At 45.7% G+C, this 26,127-nt stretch overlaps 1 protein-coding gene across 2 annotated transcripts in view; it reads left to right on the top strand.

The window, feature by feature from the left end:
- The window catches only part of tmem132e (transmembrane protein 132E), a 269,977-nt gene that overhangs the window by 231,760 nt on the left and 12,090 nt on the right, over nt 1-26,127 (top strand). For both annotated transcript variants that reach the window (XM_076031960.1, XM_076031959.1), the window contains exons 4-7: nt 1,830-2,022; nt 8,705-8,848; nt 17,451-17,656; nt 24,005-24,284. In XM_076031960.1, the coding sequence (XP_075888075.1) occupies nt 1,830-2,022; nt 8,705-8,848; nt 17,451-17,656; nt 24,005-24,284 (823 nt within the window). The remainder of the gene's footprint in view (nt 1-1,829; nt 2,023-8,704; nt 8,849-17,450; nt 17,657-24,004; nt 24,285-26,127) is intronic.

Raw genomic sequence — 26,127 nt, 5'->3', positions numbered from 1 at the left:
TCATATTTAACTGATATTTTTTCCCTTTTGTGCTTTAAGCTTTTCAAGTATTTAATGGAGCCATTGAGGGAATGCAAGCACATCTGACAAAGAGATTAAACAGATGGGGCCTTTTAAAAAAAAAAAAGAATAAATAAATAAGTGAGTAAAACATCTCAAAGGAAAAACATATGAAGACTTTATGGAAAGAAATGCCCTGCAGAAAAAAAAACTACATCTCTGTCTGATTAGAATATAGACATAGTGTATTTAAATGATGTTAAGCAGTGGAAGCAAAAGGCTGTTTAGCCGCCGTCGGCATCAGAGATGGAAGAAAAGCTGCAGAAACAAATTCACTCAGCAACCGAAGAGGAGAAAAGCATCAGAGGTGGATCAGTTCGCTGTATGAATGATTGCTGGGGCGCCGAGGTCCAATATCGAGCAAGTTTCCTGACAGTGATGTGACAGTCAATTGACTCCACAGGTAGCCTGCCGTGATGCCATTACAGGGCGTTTTTTTATATGAAGGAGGAAGTGACCACAGGGCTAAATATGCTGCTTACTGGAGGGGTTTTTTTTTCCTTGTAATTAATTATGTGAGGCTGCCATGCTGGAGATTCCTGAGGGACCTTTAAAGAAAAACTTAAAACAACAAAGAAGAAAAAAAAATCAGATTTGCCTTTAATTTGCTTCCCTTAGAGGCTTCAGCTTTAAGCTAAAACCCAGGAGTCTTTAAACTGAGGACTAAATATGCTGTTTTCTGAGAGTTTCTTCATTTCTCTACCTTTTTTTTGTGATAATTAATCATGTGACGTTGCTCCTCTGGACTCCAGGGTGAAAATTAAAGATCTGAAGACAATTTTTATGCTGAGAGCTTTTGAGCTTTTCAGTGAAGTGCCGTCAAGTGGCGGTGTGGCTACAACAGGAGAGATGCTTATGCTGCTGCCGTATGTGGAGAACATCCAGGACATTGTTGGACTACAGGTTCCTCTTCCGTGGGAAAAAAAAAAAGGCCCGGCCGTGTTTACAGAGGGATTACAGCTCTGCAGATGAGGCCGCATCACGGCTGAACAACTCATTTTGAATTCCACGTCTTTATTCGCTTAATGGAGACAGGAAGGGGCAGGAGCTGTGTGTCCTCTTGGTCTAGACGCCACAGCTAAATCACTTATCCCACGATCGAGAGTTCATAAGTTACACCAAAATCAGAATCGCGGCGGCAGCGAAGCCACTTCCGTCCCGTTGTGTCAGACTGGGATTTGTATTTCTCTGCCAGGAAGACTGACATCTGTCACTTGGACATAAAGGAGCTGTACAATGGACTGAAACAATACGCTGTGGCCCTCTTTTTCGTTTTGAAAAAGAAAAATCAATGGGCGCATCTGACAGGTGATGAGCACTTCGGTAATGCACGGCATTGATTTCGCTCCAGCAGACGTCGGCTTTGAGCTGTGACATTCTCCAGCCCGCTCTACTCTATATTAATAAGAACAATGTGTTACTATGTGAAGGCGATCCAGTGTGCATTAATAAGAGGCTGTCTGTCGCTGTTGTTTTTATTGACTGGCTCCATAAAAAAAAAAAAAGTGTCCTCAGAATGCACCATGAAAATATGGGAACAAACGCTAGAGGGTCTAAATATATTAGTTCAGACTAAAAAAAAGAAAAAAGAAAGTGAGTTTTTTCAGTTTTTTTTTTTTTTTTTTAAGTAAAAAAAAAAAAAATCAGGTCGATTGTATTTGTTCATGTATTTCAAACATCTTGACTTGTTTATTCACGTGTAATGACACTCCACCCCTGTAGGGACTCTGTAGTGGTGGTGCCTTACACCGGTTGTGTGTCCTTACCAGGGACGTGCTGGGCAACGTGGAGGTGATGCAGCTGGACTTTGAGATGGAGAACTTCACCAGCCTCTCCGTAACCAGGCGGATCAACTGGAACATCGACTACAAAGGCCAGGGCCCGTCGGCGGACTCAGAGAAAGTGGTGACGGAGCTGACGGTGGTGCAGCGAGACATCCAGGCCATCCTCCCCCTGGCCATGGTGAGTGCGGGGGGGGGCTGGATTTATGCAGATTTATGAATCTCAGATCGATTGTTTCTGTTTGGTTTGTTGTTTGTTTCTGCTCCGGGGCTTTTAAAGTGTAATATGGATTATCCATGAGCAGTCACAACACGTCATGGCACATTTTCTAGCTAACAGTCGCTCTGCTACTGCATTGGCCTCTTTTAGGTGGTGCACTAGAAAAGGTGCGCGTACATACACACACACATATGTAAATGTATACATATATATATATATATATATATATATATATACATATATATATATATATATATGTATATATATATGTATACTACCAGTCAAAAGTTTGATCACACCTTCTCATGCAATTTTTTTGTTGTCTTTACGACTTTCTACACTGCAGATAGATACTGAAGAAATCAAATATATGAGCAAGACAAATGTAATTATTCAGCAAAGAAAAACACGTGAAATAACTCGAAACATGCTTTTTATGAAAGATGGCTATTTTGAGGAATTTAAAATATTATTTAAAACATGTTTGAGGTATTTTACACTTTTATTGTTTCCTATATAATACCATGTGTGTTCAGATGTAATTGTGATGCCTTCAGTGAGAAACTGCAAGGTCAATAGTCATGAGAATGAAAGAAAAGACGTTAAATTCAGAGGGTGTGTCCAAACTTTTGACTGGTTGTGTGTATGTACATTGCAGGGATCAGGGTGGCCACTCTGATTGATTCTAAGTTTAAACTCTTGATGAAAAGGGTGGGGACCAGATTATTACTTTCAATATCCGCCTCTGTGGGATCAGCCGCTTTTAACGAGTGAGAGCTATTGAAAAAAAAAAAAAAAGAAGAAGAAGCTTTAATGCCGCGCCTGGATTTGGTAGATCAGCTCAGGACGTTCTGACGGCCTAGAAACCTGCGTGACGGCAGGCGGCGAAAAACAAAACGCCTGAATGATACCAGGGCTGCAAACTCGGGTTTCTTTGTTCTTTTAATAACAACGGACATGTTTGCATGCAAGAGTCCCCTGCCGCAGAGACTTTGAAAAAGAAGCTTTTGAACGACCTTGTTCGCCTTTTTCAAAAACTCCAGACACGCTGAGCGCACTCTAATCGACGCCTTCGCTCTCTGCAGCGAATTGCCCGACCAGCCAATCTCGGGGCACTTGAGCGTCTGCGGCTCTTTGAATCTCGGCCTCTCGCCTGTTGAAAAGGTGGCAATTAGCAGGACTGGTAAACAGATTATGGGGAACAAAGGGAAATTAATCAGGCGAGAGAGCGAGAGGTGCCGAGGACCCACTGCTGAATTTCACCAGACTGCTCTTTCTTCTTCTTCCTCCGCTCAACTACTTTCTCTCTCTCTGGCCCTCTATGTCGGCATATTAATGCATAATAACAGGTGTCAAGCAGGAAAAGACGTCGAGAATTTGGTGGGTTTATTTGTGGGCAAAAAGGTTATATATCCCAGCGCTGAGGCGCCATTATAAAATATTAGCTCAGCCGTCATCTCTCCCCTTCTATTAAGCCAAAAATCTTAATCTTGCTATTTTATGGGAGGCACGGCAGGAATCTGAGACCAGAACGCCTGTTTATCTTCTGCTGCATTTGCATAACAGCATCCGTGTTTCACCTAAATCTCTGCTAAGTGCACTGGGGGCGGCTGCTCGAAGCGTCTGTGCACGGAGCACATCTGCTGCGGCAGAAGGTTTCACTTGGTTTCCTCCGTTGCCCCTTTGAAATTTAGGATTCACATGCATTTTGTGTCCAGATGTGCTGAGCCAAGTCGGAGATTTCCCTCAGAAAAAGTCATGCACCAAGAAATCAAATATAGTATCGACTTTCACTGCTTTAGGTGCTTTTCAGTTTGTAGGTATGTTTTGATAAGGGTTAGTAAAACTTTTTCCACGTTTGGAATTCCCAAAATTCCTTCTAATAAGTAAAACTGATCATCCACTCTTTCACGGTATAAACAGCATTATTCTCACCAAAGACCAACTTCAAGGTCCAAGGGAACTCTTCTGTTCCTCTTAACCTGGAACAGGAAACAAAAAAGCAAGTAACTATAATAATAATAATAATTATTATAATAATAATAATAATGATAATCTTGACATTTGGATTTGCATGCATTTGGTGCTTAGGTGAGCCGAGTTGCATGTTTCCCTTAGAAAAATGCATGCACAAAAGAAATCAAATCATATCAAAAAAATATATCAACTATTTAAAAATGAGTATTGACTTCAACTTCTTGGGTGCTTTTTGATTTGTGCATACGTGTAACTTTTTCCCATGTTGGGAATTTCGAAAAGTCCTTCCAAGAACATTATTAGCAACCGTTGTTGTCACCAGTTATCAACTTCAAGGTCCAAGGAAAACTGTTCTGTTCCTCTCAGCTTAGAACAAGAACCAAAAAAGCAAACAAAATAATAATGCTCTTGAAATTTGGAATTTGCACACAATTTGTGTTTGTGCTCAGATGAGCCAAGTTGCAAATTTTCTGTCAGGAAAGCCCAGGTTCAAAAATCTGAATCAATCTGAATTTTCTTTTTCTTGGTTATCTCATTGTGGCATAAGAAAAATTGTTGGGTATTTTTGGTTTGGAGAAGAGCAACAACCCAAAACAACAACAACATCAACAAAAAATTCTCATCATCCAGAAATGCTCATCAATCATTTTGAGGGTACAAACAGCAGATCCTTTCATCCAAGATCAACTCTGAGCTCCAACTCAGGCTGGGTGCTGAGGAAGAAATAAAACCAAGAGGGGCCATAAGAAGTGCCACTGAAGAGAATAAAGAAAAAGGCTGTGTTTTGTTTTTTTGAGTTGCTGGAGCATCAACTGTGAGTCTCGATGTGCTGCTGAGAAGGTGGCAGAGAGAGAGAGAGAGAGAGAGAGAGAGAGAGAGAGAGATGGTCAGAATTACCCCAGACTCTCCAGTCCGAGAGGAGAGAGTCTCTTCACAAATGTTAAACGGACCCCCGAGGCTTTTACGGCGTTTTGGCCCGCTGTTAACACGGAACCCCCGCCGTGTCAGAGGACATTCTCATTATGCCGCGAAAAAAAGAGGCAGAGGAAAAACAAGCGGGACGAAGGAGGGCAGCGCAGAGGGCGGCGGCCGCCCAGCGGGCCGCTTAATCAGACACGGCGTTGCCAGCGGCCGCTGACACGCTTGTATCCGTGCAGTCACGAGGGTCTGCCGGCGGTAGAGAGGCGTTTGCCTTCATTATTTACCAGCCGCATTGAAGACTCCACGATGACACAACAAGACCGAGCAGCCATGGATCGCACGCAAGTCGCCGTCTGCAACCGCCTGCTGGAAGGCACAAAGTTACTTTTTTTTTTTTTGTTTTCCAACGAACTTCAGCTGAAGCAAAGACGATAAAAATACTCAAAGTGAAGTTTTACGCTAGCGTGGAACCCTTCAGGAGCGCGCCAGGAAAACTCTTTTAATAAGATCCATGGATAAAGTTTGGGGCCGTGTTACCAATTTAAGACCATGAGTCATGAACAACAATGTTGTTAATGAAATTAACTCACTCCTGATTTCTGTAGTATATCAGAATGGAAAATGTATGAATCATTTTCTAGACATTCAGTCTCCACAGTGACAAGAAACAGAAGCACTTGTGTCTGGGGTTCATTCAAATCTCATCCAATTATGGTCATAAGGAAAAAACTTTTTCCGAGAAAATCTTTAATTGGACGTCCATGCTCAATTATTGTGCACTCAAACTTGGTACAAAGATTGAAATTTGAAAACCACCAGTAGAGTCGCCCACCATGCTAGGTGGAACGTTTCCCACAATATCTGATGAAGAGTCCAATGAAAAAGCTGTTCTGTCACAATCAAACAGACAAATCAAATGCCACCAATAGTTTAGCCAATCCTGAGACTTCATACAAGCGCCAGTGCTGCTGTTAAACATCCATATTGTTGGTGTTGGATCTGTGAGGAAGTAGTACAAAAATAGTAGAAAACTTTTTTTCTTGCTTGTGGAGTTTATTAAGAGATAGAAGACGATGCTCATAATCAGCAAACATGGTGCTAAAATAGCTGTTGAGTTGTTTAATTTGGGGCTGCAGTGCTTGTAAGTATTCAGCGAGCAGTAATGACTTTTGGGAGACAGAAAAAAAAACATTTTTTTTGGGTCACACATTAAATTGGAAAGTCGCGCTGCTGCCTCATCCAGAACAAAGTGATGAAGCTGAAATAATAGCTCTGTGCAGCTGTGACTGATTGGTGTTCCAAGCTAAACGCCACGGTGAGTGTTATTAGCGCTCCCACCACAACACACACACACGTGATTTCCTGGTGTGGTTTTAAGGTTTTAAATTATAAAAATGAAAGAAGAAAAAAAAAGAACTGCTCTGGGACAATGTCTTTCAATTAAGGTTTCACCCCCAGAGTCCAGTCACTTTTTATCCTGCCAGCTTTGCTTTCCAATAAATTGGCCTTGTTACGGAAACTAGAGGAAGAAACTGGTCTGCTGGAACCAGAACAAATCCAGGAAAACACCAGGGCTCATCCTTGTTATACTGTATCTAATAAACACAGCACAGTGTCATTTACACTGTGTACACACATCTTATGAAAGTCATGACACTAATTGTTGTGGTGCAATGTTTTAAACTTTAAATGGTCTTTCACTTTCAAAGCTTCCGTGCAGTGTTCGTCCTTCTGGGAAAACGTTTCGCCTCAAAGACAATAGAGAAACTCTGTCAACTGTAAACCCTTTTACTTCGTAATCATATCAATTCATAAACTTTTTTGAATGGGTTCATTGTCCTCTGTGTAAAATATGAATACTCTCCCTCTGACTGGCGGTGGTGCGGAAGATACTTTTTTTTTTATCATCCCAACTGATTTGAGACGATGGCAAGTTCTCTGGATTAGCGCCGCAATACTTAATAAGTGTCAAGCGTGGAATTAGTGTTAGTGCTGCAGTGGAGCCTCTGAATTATACCATCGATCCCACACGCAGAAAAGAAGCCAGTCCCCGGCCCCCCTCCCATCGATCTGTCCAACGTCTAAACAGAGCTTGATTAGCCAACAGAATGTCTGAATAGGCATTATTTACGCTTTTGTCTCCCAGATCAGACTTAATGTGCTGCGGGTTAATGGGCCGTGGCAGGCCACTTTCTTGCAGCAGACTTAAAGGAGTCCCCCAAGGTTCTCTGCTCAGTCTTCTCTCATTCTCTTGATGGCCACTGTTTAAACTTTAAATCACCCACTGATCTGATGCAATTTCACATCCGGAGCGCTGTCTCGCTGAATTGAAGTCTTCTGGCTGAACTAATTATGTTTGCGAAGCCCATGATGGTGTTTAATAAGTAAAAAATAACTCATTAATAACTCTGTTGGTCCAGTTACATTGATAATGTTTGTGTGTCGGCAAACGTGCCAGGTCTTTCCGGTTGTGTAACCTGGGAGGTACCCTAATGCTTTCGAATGGTATATTTAGATTCTCTTATTATCCCTCCAACACCACCAACCACCGCTGCCTTTCTTTTCTTTTCTTTTCTTTTCTTTTCTCTTCATTTTTGCTGAGGGCAACAGGGAGTATATGACAAAACTCATTGCCAAGTCTGTGTGTAATATTCTCTCTATGAATTAACAATGCCAGGGATGGAGCCTGCAGTAGAGTTGGGAATCCATAAAGAAGTAAAAGGCGGCCAGAAATTCTCCTCTCGTGTGCTGGACACCCTTATTAAGACTTTCAGATTAGAACAGAGGCCAGATTTTAAAAATGCTGTGTTTTTTGCTGAAGCAAATTTACACGGCTTCTCTCTCTCCTGGGCCTCTGGCACACTACAAATGAGAAAAACCTGTTGGTCCTTTGCAGCTCACATAAAGTGCACGAGAGGAGAAATGGACCGATTTTTTTTTTTTTTTTTCGAAATTCTAATTGGCTGTTTGCATTGCAGATTTGAAATGAAAATGCAGATGGGACGACAATGTCGGCCTTGTTAATTGCTTTTTTTTCCCAATCCAGGCCATTATTTCCTATTGGTATGTAAAACAAGCTGACATGCGGCCATCCAGTCCCTTTGGATATTGTCGAGGTTTGGATTACTAGGAGCAGAACCGGCACAATACTCTCGAAAAACAAAAGGTGTTGCTCTTTTTGAATTGTTGTGTTGTCGGTAGTTGGGCAAAAGTACGACCCATAAAAACTCCAGGTCCTCTGAGAAACAAACAAATCTCCGGGTTAAAATGCTCCCAGCAGGCCGTAGCCATTAGTTTTTTGTTCTTTCAGGAGTTTTTTTGCACTTGTGTTCACCCCACAACTTCCTTTCTGCGTGTTCTGACAAGCATCGTTTGTCCGTGATGAGATTTCTGCCAGAGGACAAACCATCTTAGCAGCCGTTTACGCTCTGCAGTTACTCCGACTGCTGTCCGTCAGCGAGGTAAATGTCACCTCTTTTACGGGGCCCCACAAATCGGGGCGGGATGCTGCGTGCTGCCTCGTTCAACCCCCCCATTCTGCCTCATTTCATGAAGTCAGAGACCATTAGCCTCGACTCAGAAATCCCTTCCTTCCAGTTCATTCCGGCGAAAGTAGATCACCTGGTGGTGGCGCTTTTAAAAAGACCCGGACGTCATTGCTGCTGCCGGAAAAAGAGAGCACAATAACTCTCTGCGTCACGCTGCCTCATGAATATCTCCCCTCCTCTCCCCTCCCCCGCTGCAGGACACCGAGATCATCAACACGGCCATTCTGACGGGCCGCACCGTGGCCATCCCCGTCAAAATGGTCTCCATCGAGATGAACGGCGCCGTGACCGACGTCTCGGCCTTCGTGCAGTGCAAGTCCTCCAACGAAGACATCCTCAAGGTAAACCGCATATGCTCGCTGCCCCTGTGTTGCTTGTTGCCTACACATAATCCCCTTTATCCCTTAACCCTGAAGTCCGGGGACCCGCCCGCACCTCTCGTTTGATTCTCGATGCGTTAAAGTGATAGACAGCTCCCCCCACAACAATCCCCGCCCGGCGTGACGTGACGTGACTCTCGCTGCACATTTTTACTGCGATGGCTGCAGGCGGGGAGGCCCGAGGGGGGAACCCTGGCTGGGAGTGCAATGTCAAAGTCTGTCGGCCCGTTGATGAGACAAATTAAAGTGGGATCAAAACAACGTGCGGGGCGCATTAGGCGGCTCCGTTAATGCCGCCGTTGTTCTCTCCAGTCAATTACGGTGCTAATGGTTTGCGCTATAGGCCTGTGGCTGCGTGATTGTGTCGCGGTGGCGCAGGCGTGGATTAGCTGCTGCCGCCGCTGCTGCTGCCGCCGCTGCTGCCGCCGCTGCTGCTGCCGCTGCTGCTGCCGCTGCTGCTGCTACCGCTGCTGCCACTGCAGCTGCTGCTGCTGCCAACATCACCGGCGTCAAGGAACTTAACAGGGATGAAGGAACCCTGCGTCTTATCTCCCAGAGGTGTGTTCTGCACCTTCAAACAGCTTCACCTGCGTCTCTGTCCTCCCCTTCTGTCTGTGCGCCGTTTGTTCGTGATGAAAGAGGATGGTGGGTTTGTTCATTGTCCGCGCCGCCCCGAACACCCACTTTCTAATTACCGGGAGGCCGGCTGCCGCCGCCTGTCCCAGCGTGACTCGTGTGAACAAACACATTCATCCCCGGCAGAAGTCGCCTCATCCATCAAAACGCCTCAGGAAATATCTCCAACGGCAGTGAGCAGCCAGTCTGACCACCAGGGGGAAACAGCGGGGGAGCACCTGAGCTTATCTTCTAGAAGCTGCTAGTGTGAAACAATTAAAATATTTTTTTTAAAAAAGGAGCATGTGCGATTGCTGCACATACAGCACCAAATATAATCCACTTTTGTGGCTTTTGGAACGTGGGAAATGGTGAAGTCCAGCACACGTGCATGAAAGACGCCGGTAATTGTCACGAGTAAGAAAGTTTTACAGCATATTTGGCTCATTTCTTGGACCACAAGGCGGAAATTCAAAACAAATTGGCGGAGGAACAAAGTTGCATAGGTTTCTCCTTTTGATGGCGGTGAACTGATAATGACAAAAAAAAAGTTCAGACACAGAAAGATCCAAGAGCTCTTTCAGCCGCCAGCCATGATACCTTTCCCCAGCCGCGCAGCCCAGGCCTCTCTTCTTTTCTTTTGACTTTAACATCAGCAGGGGCTGCGCTGCTCTAACAGACAGCTCTGATATACACTGTGTTATTAGCAGTGTTATACTGGGAGGAAAGCAATTGGAGAGTTATATACTCAGAGCGATGGAGCGACTGAAATGGAAATGTGTTAACATTTCCAGTCCAGTCTGGGTTCCACAAGCCTTTTTATTCTTTTAGTGATAATAATAAAATTGAGTCATATTGAACCCTGAATCACTCTCACGCAGGACGTCAAGGTCAGGGGGAGGGGCATGTGAATTATTTTTTTTTCATTTATTTATTTATTGTTTTTTTTTATAGAGCAGGTAGCCGTAAACCCCCACGCTGACTTCTGATTGGCTGCCTCAGATCTGCTCCTGGCTGTAAATCCGTCCAGTAAACTTCCGGTCTGATTTAGTGGAGCAGCTGGACCCCGCAGAGAGAGAGAGAGACAGAGAGAGAGAGAGAGAGAGAGAGAGAGAGAGAGAGAGAGAGAGAGAGAGAGGGAGAGAGGGAGAGAGAGAGAGATGATTTCATGCGATGGCGCAGCTGGGATCAATGCGTTTCCTGTGGATCAACAGGAAGTAGCTGGTGTCAGCCCCCACCCCCATCCTGCCGCATCCTTTATCATTTTTCATTAACCATTACAGACAAGTTGCTGGGCCTTGTGATATTGAGTGGGTTTGCTCCGGCGCCCCTGCCACCCGGCGTTCAGAGCTCATTTAGAGCGAAGCCTTCAGGGGCAGGAAACGCAGCCGTCATGACAGTTCAATGAAACATCCCCCTGGACCAGTGGAGGAGGAGGGGGCAGAAAAAAAGAAGTACCGTGGGCCCCATAGACACAACAACAGCCACTACCACAACAACAACAGCATAAACTAGCTTTTTTTCCATTAATCTTGAGCCTCAAACAGACTAAAATCGGACACACTGAACAGCATGTTGTACATGTTGAGGGGATTAATGTCACATGACGGTTTGGCAGGAAAAAGTCCCTCGAAAGAGTCGGAAGGAGGAGAGTGTGATTCCTCTGCCTGCAACCTTCGTACCGTCTGTTGAGGATAATGACGAGGTGGCGCCCAGCTGTTTAATTTTGCTAACAGGTGTAATGAGGTTTGTTCTGACTTTGGCTCAGATCTCTCAGCGTCTCCAGCCGCCAACGTCCTCCCAGAGACTTCCACAGAGCCGCCGTCTATTTATTATTCCCCTTCCGTTTAGACGCTTGCCAAGCCGAAGGCGGTTTTTAGCATTTGGAAACTTTTGAAAAATAAAAATAGGTGAGAGGCTGTCACGTCTTCCCTTCCGCCTCTTTCTCTTTCGCTCTTTTTGAAACTTTTATTTATTCCTTTGGTTCTTTCTCTCTCTTTCTGTGAAATAACCTAAGCTGCGCTGCGCTTCAGGAGCTTAATGCAGATAAGCCGAACCCTGTGTGTGTCCAGCCAGAGCAGTGTGTGTGTGTGTGTGTGTGTGTGTGTGTGTGTGTGTGTGTGTGTGTGTGTGTGTGTGTGTGTGTGCATCTGCTTTCTTTAATACTGCTTACATAGGCAACATATAAATAAATAAGTAAATAAATAAATAAATAAATGGCAGGGCCCAGTGCAGACATCCTCCTCGTCGGCGGCGTGACTCATGCGACCCTCCAGAGTCAGAGACGAGGCCTTGTGTCGGCCACGTCTCCACCGCTGCCGGCTGCTGCACCTGACTAAGGGGCTCCTCTTCCTCCTCCACCTCCTCCTCCTCCCCCTCAGTCATGGCGGCCACGCACCGCGCTGCGACGTCTTCACCACCTCGAGCGAGGAGCCAGATTCAGCGGTGCGCAGGAGGAGGAACGAGCTGACGCCGAATGCGACGGCTTTGATACAGCAGCGGCTTTAGGGTCCGGGTGTGTGCGTGTGATTTGTTTTCTCTTTTTTTCATTTGGCTTTTTTTTTTTTTAATGTACAGCTGCAGGAGCGATCTGGGAATATAATGTTGAGAAATTTATAATATATCATGAATGGCTTGTAGAACATGCGTGTTAACTGTAAAGGAGTACATAAAATATGCTGCTATGTGTGTAAGATGCTGTACACGTATTTTTTTTTTTTTGTCTTTACAGAGAGGATGTAGAATTAATAGGCCTATTCCTCTGCACACTCACGTGAACTCTCAGAACATATGAATGAATATACATGAGGAGCCCGGAGGCGCAGGAACCACCCTTCACTGTGTTTTCTTTTCTTTTTTTTTCCTCCACTGTGGATTTACTGTATCCTCGATTTGCATAATCCCGTTAGAAGCCCTATACATTTCAACAGTGTTTACGGATCAAGTCGTCAACGCTCGCCCTGTAAACCCCCCCTCACCTTTAAAGTGTATTTTAAGGCAAACAGCGTCTCCGGCCGTCAAACCCTGTTTTCGCACATTCAGCCTCAGTCTCCCTGATGGAGGAGGGGGAAAAAAACAGCGATTGGATGTGTGTTAGTTGTCTGAGTCGGTCGCCAACAATTCAGCAGCTGAAGGGTCCAGGTGGGGTGGAGTCGAGCTCTGGTGCGACTGCAGTCGACCCAAGGGGTTAAAGTCTTTTACCAGTGGAAAGCAAAAGGTTAAATCGAGGATGGGATGTGTTGGCGAGGGTTAAAACCTCGAAGCAAAACCTCTGAAAGTTGTGAAAAAGAAAAAAAAAGCGGGGGGAAGTGGGCGGAAGGTGGTAAAGGGTAAAAAGCTGCTGCGCAGGCCTCGTCTGCCTGGCACTGCAGACTCTGCACTGTCCAGCCACCACTGGCTTCTATTTTTATCAGCACTGTGTGGAACTCCTTCCAACTGCAACGCTCTCCAAAACAGTCACGTGGATTTGGAAAGGTCACTAGAATCTTTGAATCATTGAGTGGCTGTAATGGTTAACATTCAGTTGGGTTGAACTATCTCTTTTTAAACGTGCAGACAAGCGCCAGGAGGAGAAGATTTGATTTTCAAGATCAGCCCCAGAGCTCACATTTTGAGAAGCGAGGACATTTCTTTTTTTAAGAGAACTAATCCTTCAAGGAACATAAAGACCAGTGACATTTTTTAAACTCAAAGTCGCACGTCCTCACACTTTCCATTCAAGCGCTGTTAATGACGGCAGGACGTGTGATGTTGTCGCAAAAAGTGTCTCAGATAAACTCCACGAGACTCCAAATTTGCAACGATGGCTCTCGCGCTGGACGCCATCACTCGTGGCAGCAGCAGCGGTAGCGGCAGCTAATGTAGGCCCGGCTCATTTTGCTAAAGGGGCTAAATGAGGCTCGTTGGCTTGCGCTTCTGGAAGCCGGCAAACATCAATCAGATGACGGAGCGCTTGGACGCGGCGCTAATTCTCGCCATATGTCAGCCGTCGCTCAGCGTTCGATTGAAGCCGTCCAACAAGCTGGATCCTCCATCAGGCCGATTTCTGCTGCAATTAATTGGCAGTGGGGTTTTTTTTGTTGTTGCTCTTGTTTTTTAATTGGGAGATAACTGCGTTTTGTCTGTGACTCCAGCTTCGTCCTTACTTTCCTGAGATCCACTTGGCTAAGTCTTTATTTTCGAACCACTTGAGAGCAAAACACATCCATCACAATAAATATTGAACCGGATAGCTTAATATTGCACGTCAGCCACCCCCCACTCCGCCTGGTTTTGTAAGATTTCGCCTCTGTACCTCTTTAGCCGTGGACCGTCTGACTCACGACGTAAACCGTGGCAACCCTCCTTCTCTTGACCTTTCCTTGCTGTCAAATTAGATTAAAATGTCCAGCGCAGCCTTTAAATTGGAGGAAAGTACATACTGAGCTGTCAGAGCGTCTATGGCTCCCTGTCCACTACGTGAAAATTCTCCACCAAGTAGCGCAAGCACATCCACGCAGGGTGCTCAGTTTCACATCTCGAGCTCTGCGTCAGCTCGTACGTTAATGTCTGATTGTTTCATTGCGGTCCAATCATTCTTAAACAGACTTCCCGAATAGAAAAAATATATATTGACCAGGAAAACCCCCAAGTTAAGGTTGCCCTAACATTGCTGGATTTGTAAGACGATGATTCCCTGATGCGGTACATCTTGTTGGCGCTGCCCCCAAGAGGCAAGGTAGAGGTCCTGTGGTTGCAGGGATTGTGCAGAGATGAAAGTCTGTCCGTGTGAGAGAGATTGTTGAGAAAGAAGCAGCAGCGAAATCAGGGATAAACGTCACCGTGTCCGTGCATCCAGCTCCTATTGTTAATCTGCCGACATCGCTCATGCTCTGACAATAGAAGCTAAAGTGTGTAAAAAGCCCTTCAGAGCTGATTATGTAACTGCAGTAAATCACCTCTCTGTCATGTGAGTGCGTGAGTTTAACTGCTGTTGGATTTTTCTGCAATTGACTTCCATCATAGTAGGGTGCCTCTCGTGCTTCACGAGATTTAAAGTGCAGAATATCCAAGATTTAGTGGCACCAGGTGGTTAGAAAGTAAAAGACAAATAGATCAAAACCTGTGTTTTTATTTTTATAAAATGCAGCTTTAAGCCCACAACGTCATATTAGGTTCAGCAAACACACACTGCGATTCATTACAAAACATTGCCATTTATCAAATGATTAAAGGCCTTGCTCTCAAATCTTTGATATGAGGGTAAAGCCAAGAAATACTGAGCAGATAAAACCCTCTGGTCACTTCACTCTGTAAATGCTTTTTAATTAGCTAGTGAGAATGTCACAGCTGTGTATATTTCCAGTGACTGGTCTGAGTTAAACATCCATATGTGAGTCCACACCAGCAGATTTCTTGGAAGTGTTATGTAAGCAGCTTTTGAAGATTAGCTGCCGTCTCTTGACACATTCTGAGAATTCATTTAGCTAAAATGATGGAATAAAAGCAGAAGAGGGCCCCAGGGTGTATTCTTTCTCTCTCTCTCTCTCTCTCTCTCTCTCTCTCTCTCTCTCTCTCTCTCTCTCTCTCTCTCTCTCTCTCTCTCAACCTGTATTAACTCTGGTGCTTCCCACTCACTCGGCAGTGCACCATGGATTAAATAAATAAATACATTTTAAAAAATTTAAGAAAAAAAAAAACAAAAAAAAAAACTAGTCTCACTTGTCCCGGCGATCCGTCTCCATCCAGGCAATCTGCTGGCACCGCGGAAGATGCCACAGCGCATTAGCGGCGCGGGTACGGCGTGTGGCTGCTCGGTGTGTGAAAGCCCTCCTCAGCGAGCGCCCACGGGGCCACTGATAGCCGCGCTTGCTAACAGCTTTTGACTTGCAATTAGCCGGCCAAGTTTATCAGCAGCAATAGCCGCGGGAGCTGCAGTGGCGGCGGCAGCACTGCAACTCGTTTTGTGGGCTTGTTTTCACCCTCCGTGAGCGAGCGCCTGTGTGTGTGTGTGTGTGTGTGTGTGTGTGTGTGTGTGTGTGTGTGTGTGTGGTAGGGTTGCCACCCGTCCCGTTTTTCCCAGAATTGTTCTCTTTTTTCACCACTTGTCCCGGGGAAAATAAAATCTCTCCCGGGACACAATTTGTCCCGTTTTTTTAGGGAAAATGACAAAACCTCATTTGATTTCCGTCTGTGGTCTCAATAGGGTTGCCAACCCTCCCGTAAAATACGTGATTGTCCCATATTTGGCAACTAAAAAACCTGTCCCGTAATGAACTGATACGGGACGCACTTCACATTGTCCCCTAGATTTCGGGGACGCCTCCACTTCAGATCTCTCTCTCTCTCTCTCGCTCTCTCTCGCTCTCTCTTGCTCTCTCTCTATGCATATGTATATATATATATATCAGCGAAGGCAAGGTACACCCTGGGCAAGTCGCCAGTTTAACGCAGGGCCTATATGTATGTCTGTATAAATATATATATGTATATACACACACACATATGAGGCAACTTGACTCCGACAGCCTTATAAAACTGGCACGCGAGCCGCCTGAGCGCAATAACACAGGAGCGAGCGGCAGGGTGCCATGTCGGCGCAGAAGGTCAGAACCCTGCAAAAATTGCATTAGCCGGAGCCGAGGGGAAGGCTGTCGTCTTCAGAGAGCCCCTCAGCTCCGCCACGAGGGGATTATATCACCGGGACCTCCTCCCAGCCCTGATCAATCCCCAGTGCTGGGCCGCCTCTATTTGCAGCAGATTAGATCCTCTGATTACAAAGCCAGTTATACCTCCCGCCGATAGATAAATCTTCTTCCACCGGAGCCCCCAAAAGTGAAAACCCCTCCCATCACCTCCTACATCCAATGCAGTTAATAGTGCAGAGAATGGGGACTATTTATGATCATAAAAAGAATGGCTTCTGGGTAAAAATGGCATTTTTGTTTTTGTTTTGTTTTTCTCTCCTCCCCTATTTGGAATCAGCCAATCGCATTGCCTTCCGGTGAGGCACGGGCAGGGTTCATGGGAAAATGCCACGCCGCGCCGCTTTGTGATATAAATCATGTGTTTGCCTAAAAGCTTTGCTGGGCATATTTAAATGGTCGTAGATCTTTAGGCGGGCCGCGGAGGTCGTCGGCGACGTGGTTTGCTTCCCTAATGTGGCGGCGGTGGCGGTGCTGGGGTTCCGCAAACACGGCCTTCACTGACTGAGAAGCACTAATTTTAATGCACAAAGGATGCATATTAGATTAGGGAGCAGCCACAACATTGTTGAGAGCGGCAAATCTCAGCGCTCGGCGTCTGAAGGCGGAGTCAAAACCGGACTGATCCGGTCAGTTGAACCCGGTCTGAGCTCTGTGAACATTTATATTCAGCTGCAAATTAAAGGTTCCTTATTGGTCATTTTCAGATTCTTTTTTTGCTTGTTTGTTTTCATCGTGGACTCATTACATTGTTTATCTCCACCAAAAAAAATCGCATAGCATAACATTAGCACTCTGTTTGCAACCGTCAGCTAAAGCTCATGTGAACCTGTATTCTCTGATCCTTACTTCTCATCCCAGATTCCAGAGAAGTAGCCTTGCACCATTTTTGTGTATAACAGCATATTTAGCCCTCTGTTTACAGCCTCCTGGTAAATCTGAGTAGTTGTGATAAAGGCTCTGTACTGCCTGATCTTTACTTCTCATCCAGAGAAGCAGCCTTGCACCAGCATTGTTTAGCCCTCTGTTTGCAAATCTGATGCTCATGTGAAGTCACGTAGCAGGAAAGAAATCAGCGCTCATCTTTTTTTTTTATTTGCTCTGCCGAAAGTCTCAACCTTGGAGCGCCGCCTTGATGAACTGCAGCGGACTGACGGCCGCGCTGGCACCGCGCTGTAAATCATCCCCTCGTGTTTAGGCCGCGTGTCGCCCATGCGACCGTTTAGCATACAGATGGGCTGACTGCCGACCCTGATCTGTCCTAGGTGTCCATGAATTGCGATTACGTCTTCGTCAACGGGAAGGAGACGCGGGGTTCCATGAGCGCCAGGGTCATCTTCAGCTACGAGCACCTGAGCGCACCGCTGGAGCTCACCGTCTGGGTGCCCAAGCTCCCCCTGCAGGTGGAGCTCTCCGACAGCAACCTGAGCTTCATCAAGGGCTGGCGGGTGCCCATCCTGCCCGACCGAAGGTAAGAACACGACAGCAGTGTCACAGTTTGCGGAAAAAAGATTATCTGAAACGCCTATTTAAAAGCATCCCGACACTTGAAAAGATGAATTATATGTGTTTTTTTTTAGGAAGTTTTTGTTGCTTTAGGAGATGCTGTTGGCGCTGTTCAAGTGTATTTTTCACAATAGTCGTATTTGGACCTGTTTGGTCCTGACTCTGGCTCCGGTTTCTAAACTGAATTCTCAGAAGTCCCACCAGTTTAAGCAAGAACAATTGATTAATTCATTCATTTTATCTCATTTCTACCATCTCACAGATTTCAGTCTGTTACTTTCAAATATTCATAATGCCAAGACAGATTGGAATCTCGTAAACTTCATGCTTACATACTATATTAAAGATTATCATTTTAGGCTTTTACCTCCATGAACTCTTGCATTTTGTCAAACTTAATGCAACATTTAAGCCAAGAAACAAGTTCATTCATTTTTTCAAATTCAATTACCACAAAAAGGCAGAGGATGCAGGAACAGCCACGACTTTGCGCTCTCGATTCCGACCAGAGAAAAAAAAACAGACAGGCCAGTCTGTGATGGTAGACCATGACCTACAAATTAAGGCCGAGCTGGAATAAAACGGGGAGCTATGGCCTCGGCTGCGAGAAGCTTTTCTAAATCCTCCTCCTGTTACTTTCACCTTTCTTTTTCTTATTTGCGTCCATGCCTCATTTCGGAGGCGGTAGATGTCAGATCTCTCAGCTGAAGTGCACAGCTCGGGCTATTTCTGTACATGATTACCAGAAGACTCATTATCCCAACAGCAGCGAGCCTCCATCCGTCTGTAACATTGGACCGTGAAAAGCGATGGAGTCTTTTTGTTTTGCCTTCTTTCTGCCTTCCTTATTTTTTTGTGTTATTTTCTTACCTTGTTTTTCCTCCCCAATTAGGTGTTCTGTCTCAGGTACAGAGCAGAGATGTTTTTCCAGGCTCTCTAGTGCAAATTGGCGTTGCATGCTGCCATCTCTGTGTCAGGGCTTATTCCGACCAACAGGTCCAACGCCGACCAAGCGGCCAACCGAGCGGCCGAGCGGCCACTTCTCCTTTCGATAATGACGTCTTTGCATTCAGCAGCTGGTGTCTGCAGTTTTACCAACAGGTTTCAAATTTGTGGTGGTCGCACACACACAGTATTTTCAGCCTCAGATCTGCTGTAATTACCTTTTGGTGTCGCACAGCTTCACCTTGCCAATCATCACGCTTCACTTTCAACATAAAGCTGCGATACTAACCAATTTTCTGTCCTTTCCCTGCACAGCAGTGACCTTTAATTCCACAATATGATCAAAGACAAACTTGCATGCAAAATAGTTGTGCATGTTCTATAAATCTCATCCGACGCCCAGTGAGGTCTGACAGCTGGAACTGTTGGGATGAAATGACAAAATAGTCTTAGTGCAACTCTGATTTGTGTTTAATTATTGTTCATCTGATCTTTTTGGTACAAAAAGGTGTGAAAGAAATAAAATCTATCGGAAAACCTGTGAATCAGGACATAAAGGCCAGAAAGAGAGAGTCGGTGTGAAGGCCCTTTCTGTAACACGTACACATTTTTTACACGTTATATAAAGTTGCCAGAATGGCGTAGCTAACATCGGCCACACATAAAATTACAAGTAGAACCATTTCAAACTGGTTCTGCTAGGGTCATGGGCAAAATACTAAATGCACTTTTTGCATGATGAACTTACCTGTTCAATTTTCCCGCTTGTCTTCATCTCTAAACATGCGATAATGTCATAAACCCAGCAGCGGTTGTGCAAATACATTAAAGCCGCCCACGTCTATTGAGAAAAATCCAGAATGCAATAAAAAGAGAGAGAGAGAGAGAGAGAGAGGCCGTTACTGCCAACTATTAAAAAATATGACCTCTCTATATGCCTCGAGAGGGAAAAAGTGCCGGTGGGAGAAGAACGTGGTCGCAGGTTAAGAAACCTGGAGCCCATTAGAACATTTAGCCATTCCGGTCATGTGCGGCAGCAACAAACAGGCCCACGTCCCTTCATTTGGAAAATGTTTAATGGGAACATTAGGAGCCACGCTGGCGGCTGCCGCTGCTGTTGTCACCGGCCAGAGTGCATCATCGCCGAGCAGATCCATTTCCACCCGGGCAGAATACAGACATCGTCTTTAAGGGAATGTTTGAAGAGTGATGGAGGTGTGTGTGTGTGTGTGTGTGTGTGTGTGTGTGTGTGTGTGTGTGTGTGTGTGTGTGGTTGGGCGGTTGTGTGTGAAACAACATCTCGTCTCACTTTTCAAAGATCCCCGGCTGAGCCGTGAGGCCCCCTCACGTGCACACGGCGCGTTATCTTGACATGCGAAATGCGTCTTGGAGCTCCTCGTTAGCGCCTTCACATTGTCGAAAAGCCGGAACGCTGCACGGGAGGAATCGTATATGGGCCTTTATTCAATGTTTTTTATGTAATGTTTTTGTTTTTTTGTCTTTGCAACCCCGGGGGTTCAGCCAGCCCCGGCAACATAACCTCTGTTTTTCAGCCTTTTTCTCCGGGAAAAAGGTATCTCAGCCAGCGGTGTCCGGCCAGTCCCGGAGGTTTACGAGTTTTTTACACACATCTCTGCACACTCCCTTCACGCTGCAGCTTTTCCTTTCTTCTCGGCCAAAGGAGCCATCAAAGACCCCTCGCCGGCTGTTTTAGACGCGGTGATTGCCGCCCAGCCGGGCCAGAGGCACTCGTTGCTTTCTTGCATGCTGTCATTTGGATTCACCCGCAGTTCCTCGGTGGTATGTGTGAGAGGTAGCTCCCCCCTCTTCACTGTGGGCGGTGCCGTACACAGAGGTTTTTGAAGCCGGCGAATTCAGATTCCCACCGGAGTCGTCGTGTTTGTGTGTTGTTATTTTTTTTTTTAGAGGATGTTGCTGGTGGTAGATTTGGACGCGTCAGTTTGATGCTGCGCCCGCGTTTTATGTCCCCTGATCCTGCAGCACCGGAGCCAGATGGTGCCCCCCCCACCCCCCAAGTGATATATAAAGATCAAACGCTGCATTTGTAGATAAAAACATGCGAATTAAAGGCGTCGAATGCAACGTCTCGTGGTGCAACATGCCGGAGACGACGCCCTCGGCTGTGAAGGACGTCTGACTGTCGTGGATTATTAATGTTCACACCTACCGGCTAACAACTCAGAGTCAGACTGCTGAGTGTCCCGTCTGGAGATGATTACACAAGTTTACTTCATATTCAGGGTGATAAACCAAACATGGAAGAAAGCAAATACAGTCCATGATGTAGAGCTGGGTGGTACTGGGGGTTTTGGTATTGCTGCAATACCAAGAAAATGCAGGACTAGAGACAGAGACCGATACTTTTAACTTGAAATGTCATGATCGTTTCAGAATTTTGTGATTTTGCCTTCAGTTAGTTGATGATGATGGTTGATGATGGATGGATCATGGTGGTTGAAGAGAAACTGCCACAAAGGTATCAATCTCATCACGCTAGTATTGATCTGACATCAATGCTCACCTTGGTATCGATACTACTAATATTTTGATCGATGGTATCCCCACCATTGGGATTATTGCTATTTTTCCACCATGAAGATCAAACATGGTCCATCCACAGTATATTGGGAAAGGTCTTATCCATGCCTTTAAATTGATTTTTTTCTTTGTTGTTTATAAAGCAAACATAGAACCAATAAAATAACTCGACAGAATGTCACTCTTGCTTTCATTGGAAGCTCATAGCTTCCTGGCCATGGCTCCTTCTGATTGGTCGGGTCACACCCAGCCTGACGTCTCCAGCTGATTTTGCAAGAACTCGGACTGTAAATATGGGCTCCTCACTTCTCCTCAGCCCAACTTCTCCAGTCACCATGACTCCTCAGTTTCAGGGCAAAGGGGGAAAAGTGTTGGAGAACCTGCCAAGTGAAGTTGTGTCGCTGTTTGCAGTATCAGTGCAGAGAAATGGACTGAGGCGAAGATTAGAAGCCTGCCTGAGCTGCTGGGAGGTGAAAGTGAAGGCAGCCTGAGGGAGAATACTAAATATACCACTTGTTGTCACTGACTGGATTATTGTTTTTTCATCAACTCCATTGGCTCTCCACTTCCTGCTTGTTTTTTCTTTCCAACCTCTTGCAGCTCTTGCTGCTGCCGCTGTTGCTTTCACCTCCCCAGCACTCTGTTATTCCTCCTTCCTGTTGCAGTCGTTCTGTCCGACGAGGCTCCGCTCCAGCGCTGTGACACATCTCAAACCTTCATGCTGCACAGCAGAGGTCCGCGGTGGCCCTTTGCTGCGCACACTGTGACGGAAACTGCTCACTGTCTGAATTATCCAGCAACATCCTTCTTAAAAAAAAAAGGGAGGGGAGTGTAATCGCACGGCCAGCCCGTGTGCACCGGAGCCGGAACATGTTCGCCTGTATCAGACACTTTAATGAGAACAGACAATTTTCGTCTGGAGCAGAAGGAGGAGAAGAAAGGGGGGCATCGGGCTTATTTTCAGGTACGGACACGGGGAGGTAAACTCTGGCTGACCTGAGACCAGGACTTGTAAAACTCCTTGACAGAGACAGAAAGACTCTCGTCAGGTTTTGCTTTCGTCTTACCGTGAATTTGTGAAAGTTTTGCTTTATGCAGCAGCAGCGTTAACAGCAACATGTCTCAAAGAGCAGTAAATATCATTTTCATGAGAGCGGCTATTTTTTGTGCATGGAGCTACTTTTTATTTGCCAGAAAAAAATTGGTGCATCTGGTCAGATCTGATAAGTTGCAGGTTGACAGCAACTGGACAACAATTAGCTTAGTGCTGAAGTGGAGCTCAGCCAGTGACTATAGGATGCATTACAGAAGTCCAAAGGATTTAGGAGGCTTTCCATCTGGCGCCACAGTTTATAAATATGTTGTGTTTTATATGCATATAAATACACACTTACTCACAGTTCAGATTCCTGCTTTGCCGAATAGGCAGATGACTTCCAGGAAATCCAGATTAGTTGCGCTGCCACTTTTGCACTTCACCGCTATTTCGACGACAGCTTCTGTTCTACTAATACTACTAGCTAATACCCAGTGCAAGCATGCAGCTTTGTACTAATGCAGTATGTTTTTTATTCCCTTTAAAAAAGAAAATCCTCGTGCCTGACCAAAAATGAGGGTAGCTTTTGGTAAAGAAACTCCAATTTCCCACTAATCGATTTCAGCCATAAACTGGAATCAGAAAATGTGGTGACAGAAACAACCAAGTGTCTCAGAACTTGAAAAACTATTGAATAATTTAATACACAGTACTCTGACGTTGTATTCCATCTTCATCAAATGCTTACAATTGTGACATTTATATGTAAAAAGGCTGCCACCACTTCATCCCGCCCCTGATTTCCACTGCATTTGAACGTGTTTCCATTATTCATCGCAAAGTAACAAAGTCGACCAACCGTGTGCGACCTCCAGGTTGATCGCAGCGAAAAGCCGCTTGAATGAACAACGTGCAAAGTGCCGCCAAATGACCCGCGAGGGCCTTTTATTGGGGTCCTGCTTGTTTTGTTTTTTTCTCCTCTATTCGTAAAACATCAAGTCACGCTAAAACGGCGGCATGCGCCTGTGATGGCAAGCGCAGAGGCGGGAGATGAATTAATTATCGCGGGCACGACATGCAGGAAAATGCTGCATGCCGCCGCGCATCTCCGCCGCCACCGTGGACGCATTCCAAACGTGTTTATGCGAGCGAGACTTCGGGAATTGGAAGTGCTGCCACGAGCCGTTCAGAGTTGGAGCGTGTCCGCTCATGTTGGACTTCGTTGGCACCTCTCCTCCTGGTGACCTGGAGGTGGGGGAGGAAGAGGAGGTGGGGGAGGAAGAGGAGAAGCGGCTCTTTCCAGTGCGAATGTTCAGCGAGGGAAAGATTTTTCGAGCAGGAGTTGGCGGATTCTCATGCCTGCCGAGGGAGTCTGGGAACCTCATACATCTTGTCGTCGAGCAGATTGCGCTCGGACGTGGGTGGGGTTGAGGGTTGGGGGGTCGCACCTGGCAGGTTTAACCCCGCCCACCGCCCAGGAGAACATCAGTCCAAAACATTTGTTTCTTCTTTTTTTGATGTTGCTCAAGGGGGGAACTGTGAAAGATTTAGGTGGATCTGCGCCCACTTCCTCATCAGGTTTTATGATGTTGAATTTAAAAAAAAAACGGTGGAGACTCTAGAGGAAAAAATCACCGGAAACAAATTGAGACGTAGCGTCGTGCCAGCGAGCGAAACGCTGGCCGATCACTTTAAAGAGATGTTCCATTATTATTGTTTAATTATTATTTTAAACTTTCTGCACTGACTGATGAGATGATTCCATCCACGCAGGAGCACCAGGGACAGCGACGGCGAGGAGGAGGAGGACGAGCGCCGCGTCAGCCGAGGCTGCACGCTGCAGTACCAGCGGGCCCTGGTCAAGGTTCTGACCCAGTTCCACACCACCTCCTCGGAGGGCACCGACCAGGTCATCACCATGCTGGGGCCTGATTGGCAGGTGGACGTCACCGACCTGGTGCAGGACTCGTTGAAGGTGGCCGACCCCAGAATAGCAGAGCTGGTGGACCGGACGGTTCTGGTGGGACTGGAGCTGGGATCCACCACGCTGAAGGTAAAACTCCTTCTTCTTCTTCTACCGTAAAGATGACGACAGTAACATAGGCACAAGTGATTCCTGCTGCATTTTTTTTTTTTTTATCAAAACAAAGCAACTAAGCGTGACCCAACAAAATGGATGTTCAACAAAACGTAAACACGCCTTTTATTGTGTTGAGTTTTCATGTTCTCCCTGGTTCTACACGCAGGGTTTTGGAACAGGAATTTGGAGCTTAACTGGTCCATAGGTGTGAGTGCAAACAGTTGTCTTTTTCTACATGACCCTGCGATAAACTGACATGAAGAGGTTAAAAGTAAAGAGGTAAAAGGAAACTTGATGAAAATATAAACATGAGGTTAAACCAAAAAAAAAGAATTCAAACGTCACAAAAATAGACAAGAAACGCACTGCAGCCAGCTTTTTTAGTCAGCCATCTCCCAGGTTATTAAGACTTTGGTTGATGTGACTTCAAATCTGCCACAATGTCAAACGTGGTCAAAGTTTATTAGAAATAAACGGTCTGTCAATATGCTTAGTTGTGTAACATTTTGTTAAGAACAAAACCGGCCGCTTCTTCTAGAATGAGAAATGAGGAAGTCTGTCAGAAAGACCTGAGAACCGTCACAATGCTGCCGAGAGTTGCGATCGCCGCCGAACATCTCAGTTTTCGGTCCAGTGGCAGGAAAACAGCCGGGGTCGACTGATGGATGCGTCCGGTGACAGTGAAAATAGGGGAGGAGAGATACGAGTCGCCAGTCCGTCATTTGAAATGAGCCATGAATCACCCGCAATCGGCTGAAAGCTGTGAGTAATTGCGTGTCCGTTTTCACGGGCCACATGCGACGGGTCCCGACGCCGATGCGGGTCGAGAGGTGGGAATTTGTAAATAAATATAAAAATGAAACCGCCGTCAGATGGAGATAATCGATCATCGGGACGTTATTTTTGCCAGCGGCGCTTTCACTTCATTATGTTCCGCCGGCCTCCGACTTCAGCCGGGAGAAATGACGCGTGTGAAGGAGGCCGTTTTGAAAAATGCCCTAAAGACCCTTTTTTTTTCCTCTCGCAAAATTTTCCACCTTTCAGCAGGACTTGATGGAAACTTACTGAAGTCAGGTGCACAGAGCTCCCATTAGGATGAGGCCACTTTACATCAAACAGTGGAAATATTGCAAGCATTTTTGGGGGGTTATATTCTCTTTTTTCTACTGAAAAGTGAAGCATCCGTAGCTCAATGATGGCCTCCTGTGAGACACGGATTCACATTGTCCACCACCGGCTCATGAATAAATGAAATGGGGAGCAGCTTTTGTCCGCAAAGTTTGTTTTTTTCACCATGTCTCTCTCATTTTGGGAAAGATGATTGTAGCGATGAACATTTTCAAATTCGAGAAAGTCGGTAAAAGTGCTTCAATCGCACACCGTGGCCATCCAGCCCATGCAAACACATAGCAAGAACTCAGCGTGATTCAGCGAAACCTGCTGTGAGTCCAGGGTCTTTAATCCAACGGGTTACCGGAGAAAAGCCGCTCTTCAAAGTCGAACCGACGAACTGGGACGGAGTTCGCACTTTGTTCTCTGATCAGAGGAAATGCCCTTAATTACTGGGGAACGTCAGCCTCCGTCCCAGAAACAAGAAGGTGGATGGAACCTGGAGAGATCTGAACCTGTGACGCATCCACAGCAGGAGGTTTGCCTCAGCGCTACTGGAACCATAAGTCTGGGGGGAAAAAAATCTGTATCACATATTGTGAAATCACTGTCTCTGTGTTCAAATATTATTTATTCAAGTTGGCGAGACTACGTTTGCATTTTATAGATTTTAAGATCTATATAAGCACATAGTTCTGACATAAAT

The sequence above is a fragment of the Nelusetta ayraudi genome, unplaced genomic scaffold (genome assembly GCF_046127955.1).
Source record: "Nelusetta ayraudi isolate G7.1 ecotype Tasmania unplaced genomic scaffold, CSIRO-AGI_Nayr_v1 ptg000033l, whole genome shotgun sequence".
NCBI classification, from domain to species: Eukaryota; Metazoa; Chordata; class Actinopteri; order Tetraodontiformes; family Monacanthidae; genus Nelusetta; species Nelusetta ayraudi.
Note: the sequence above shows the minus strand (reverse complement) of the source record. Positions and strands in the feature narration are given on the sequence as shown.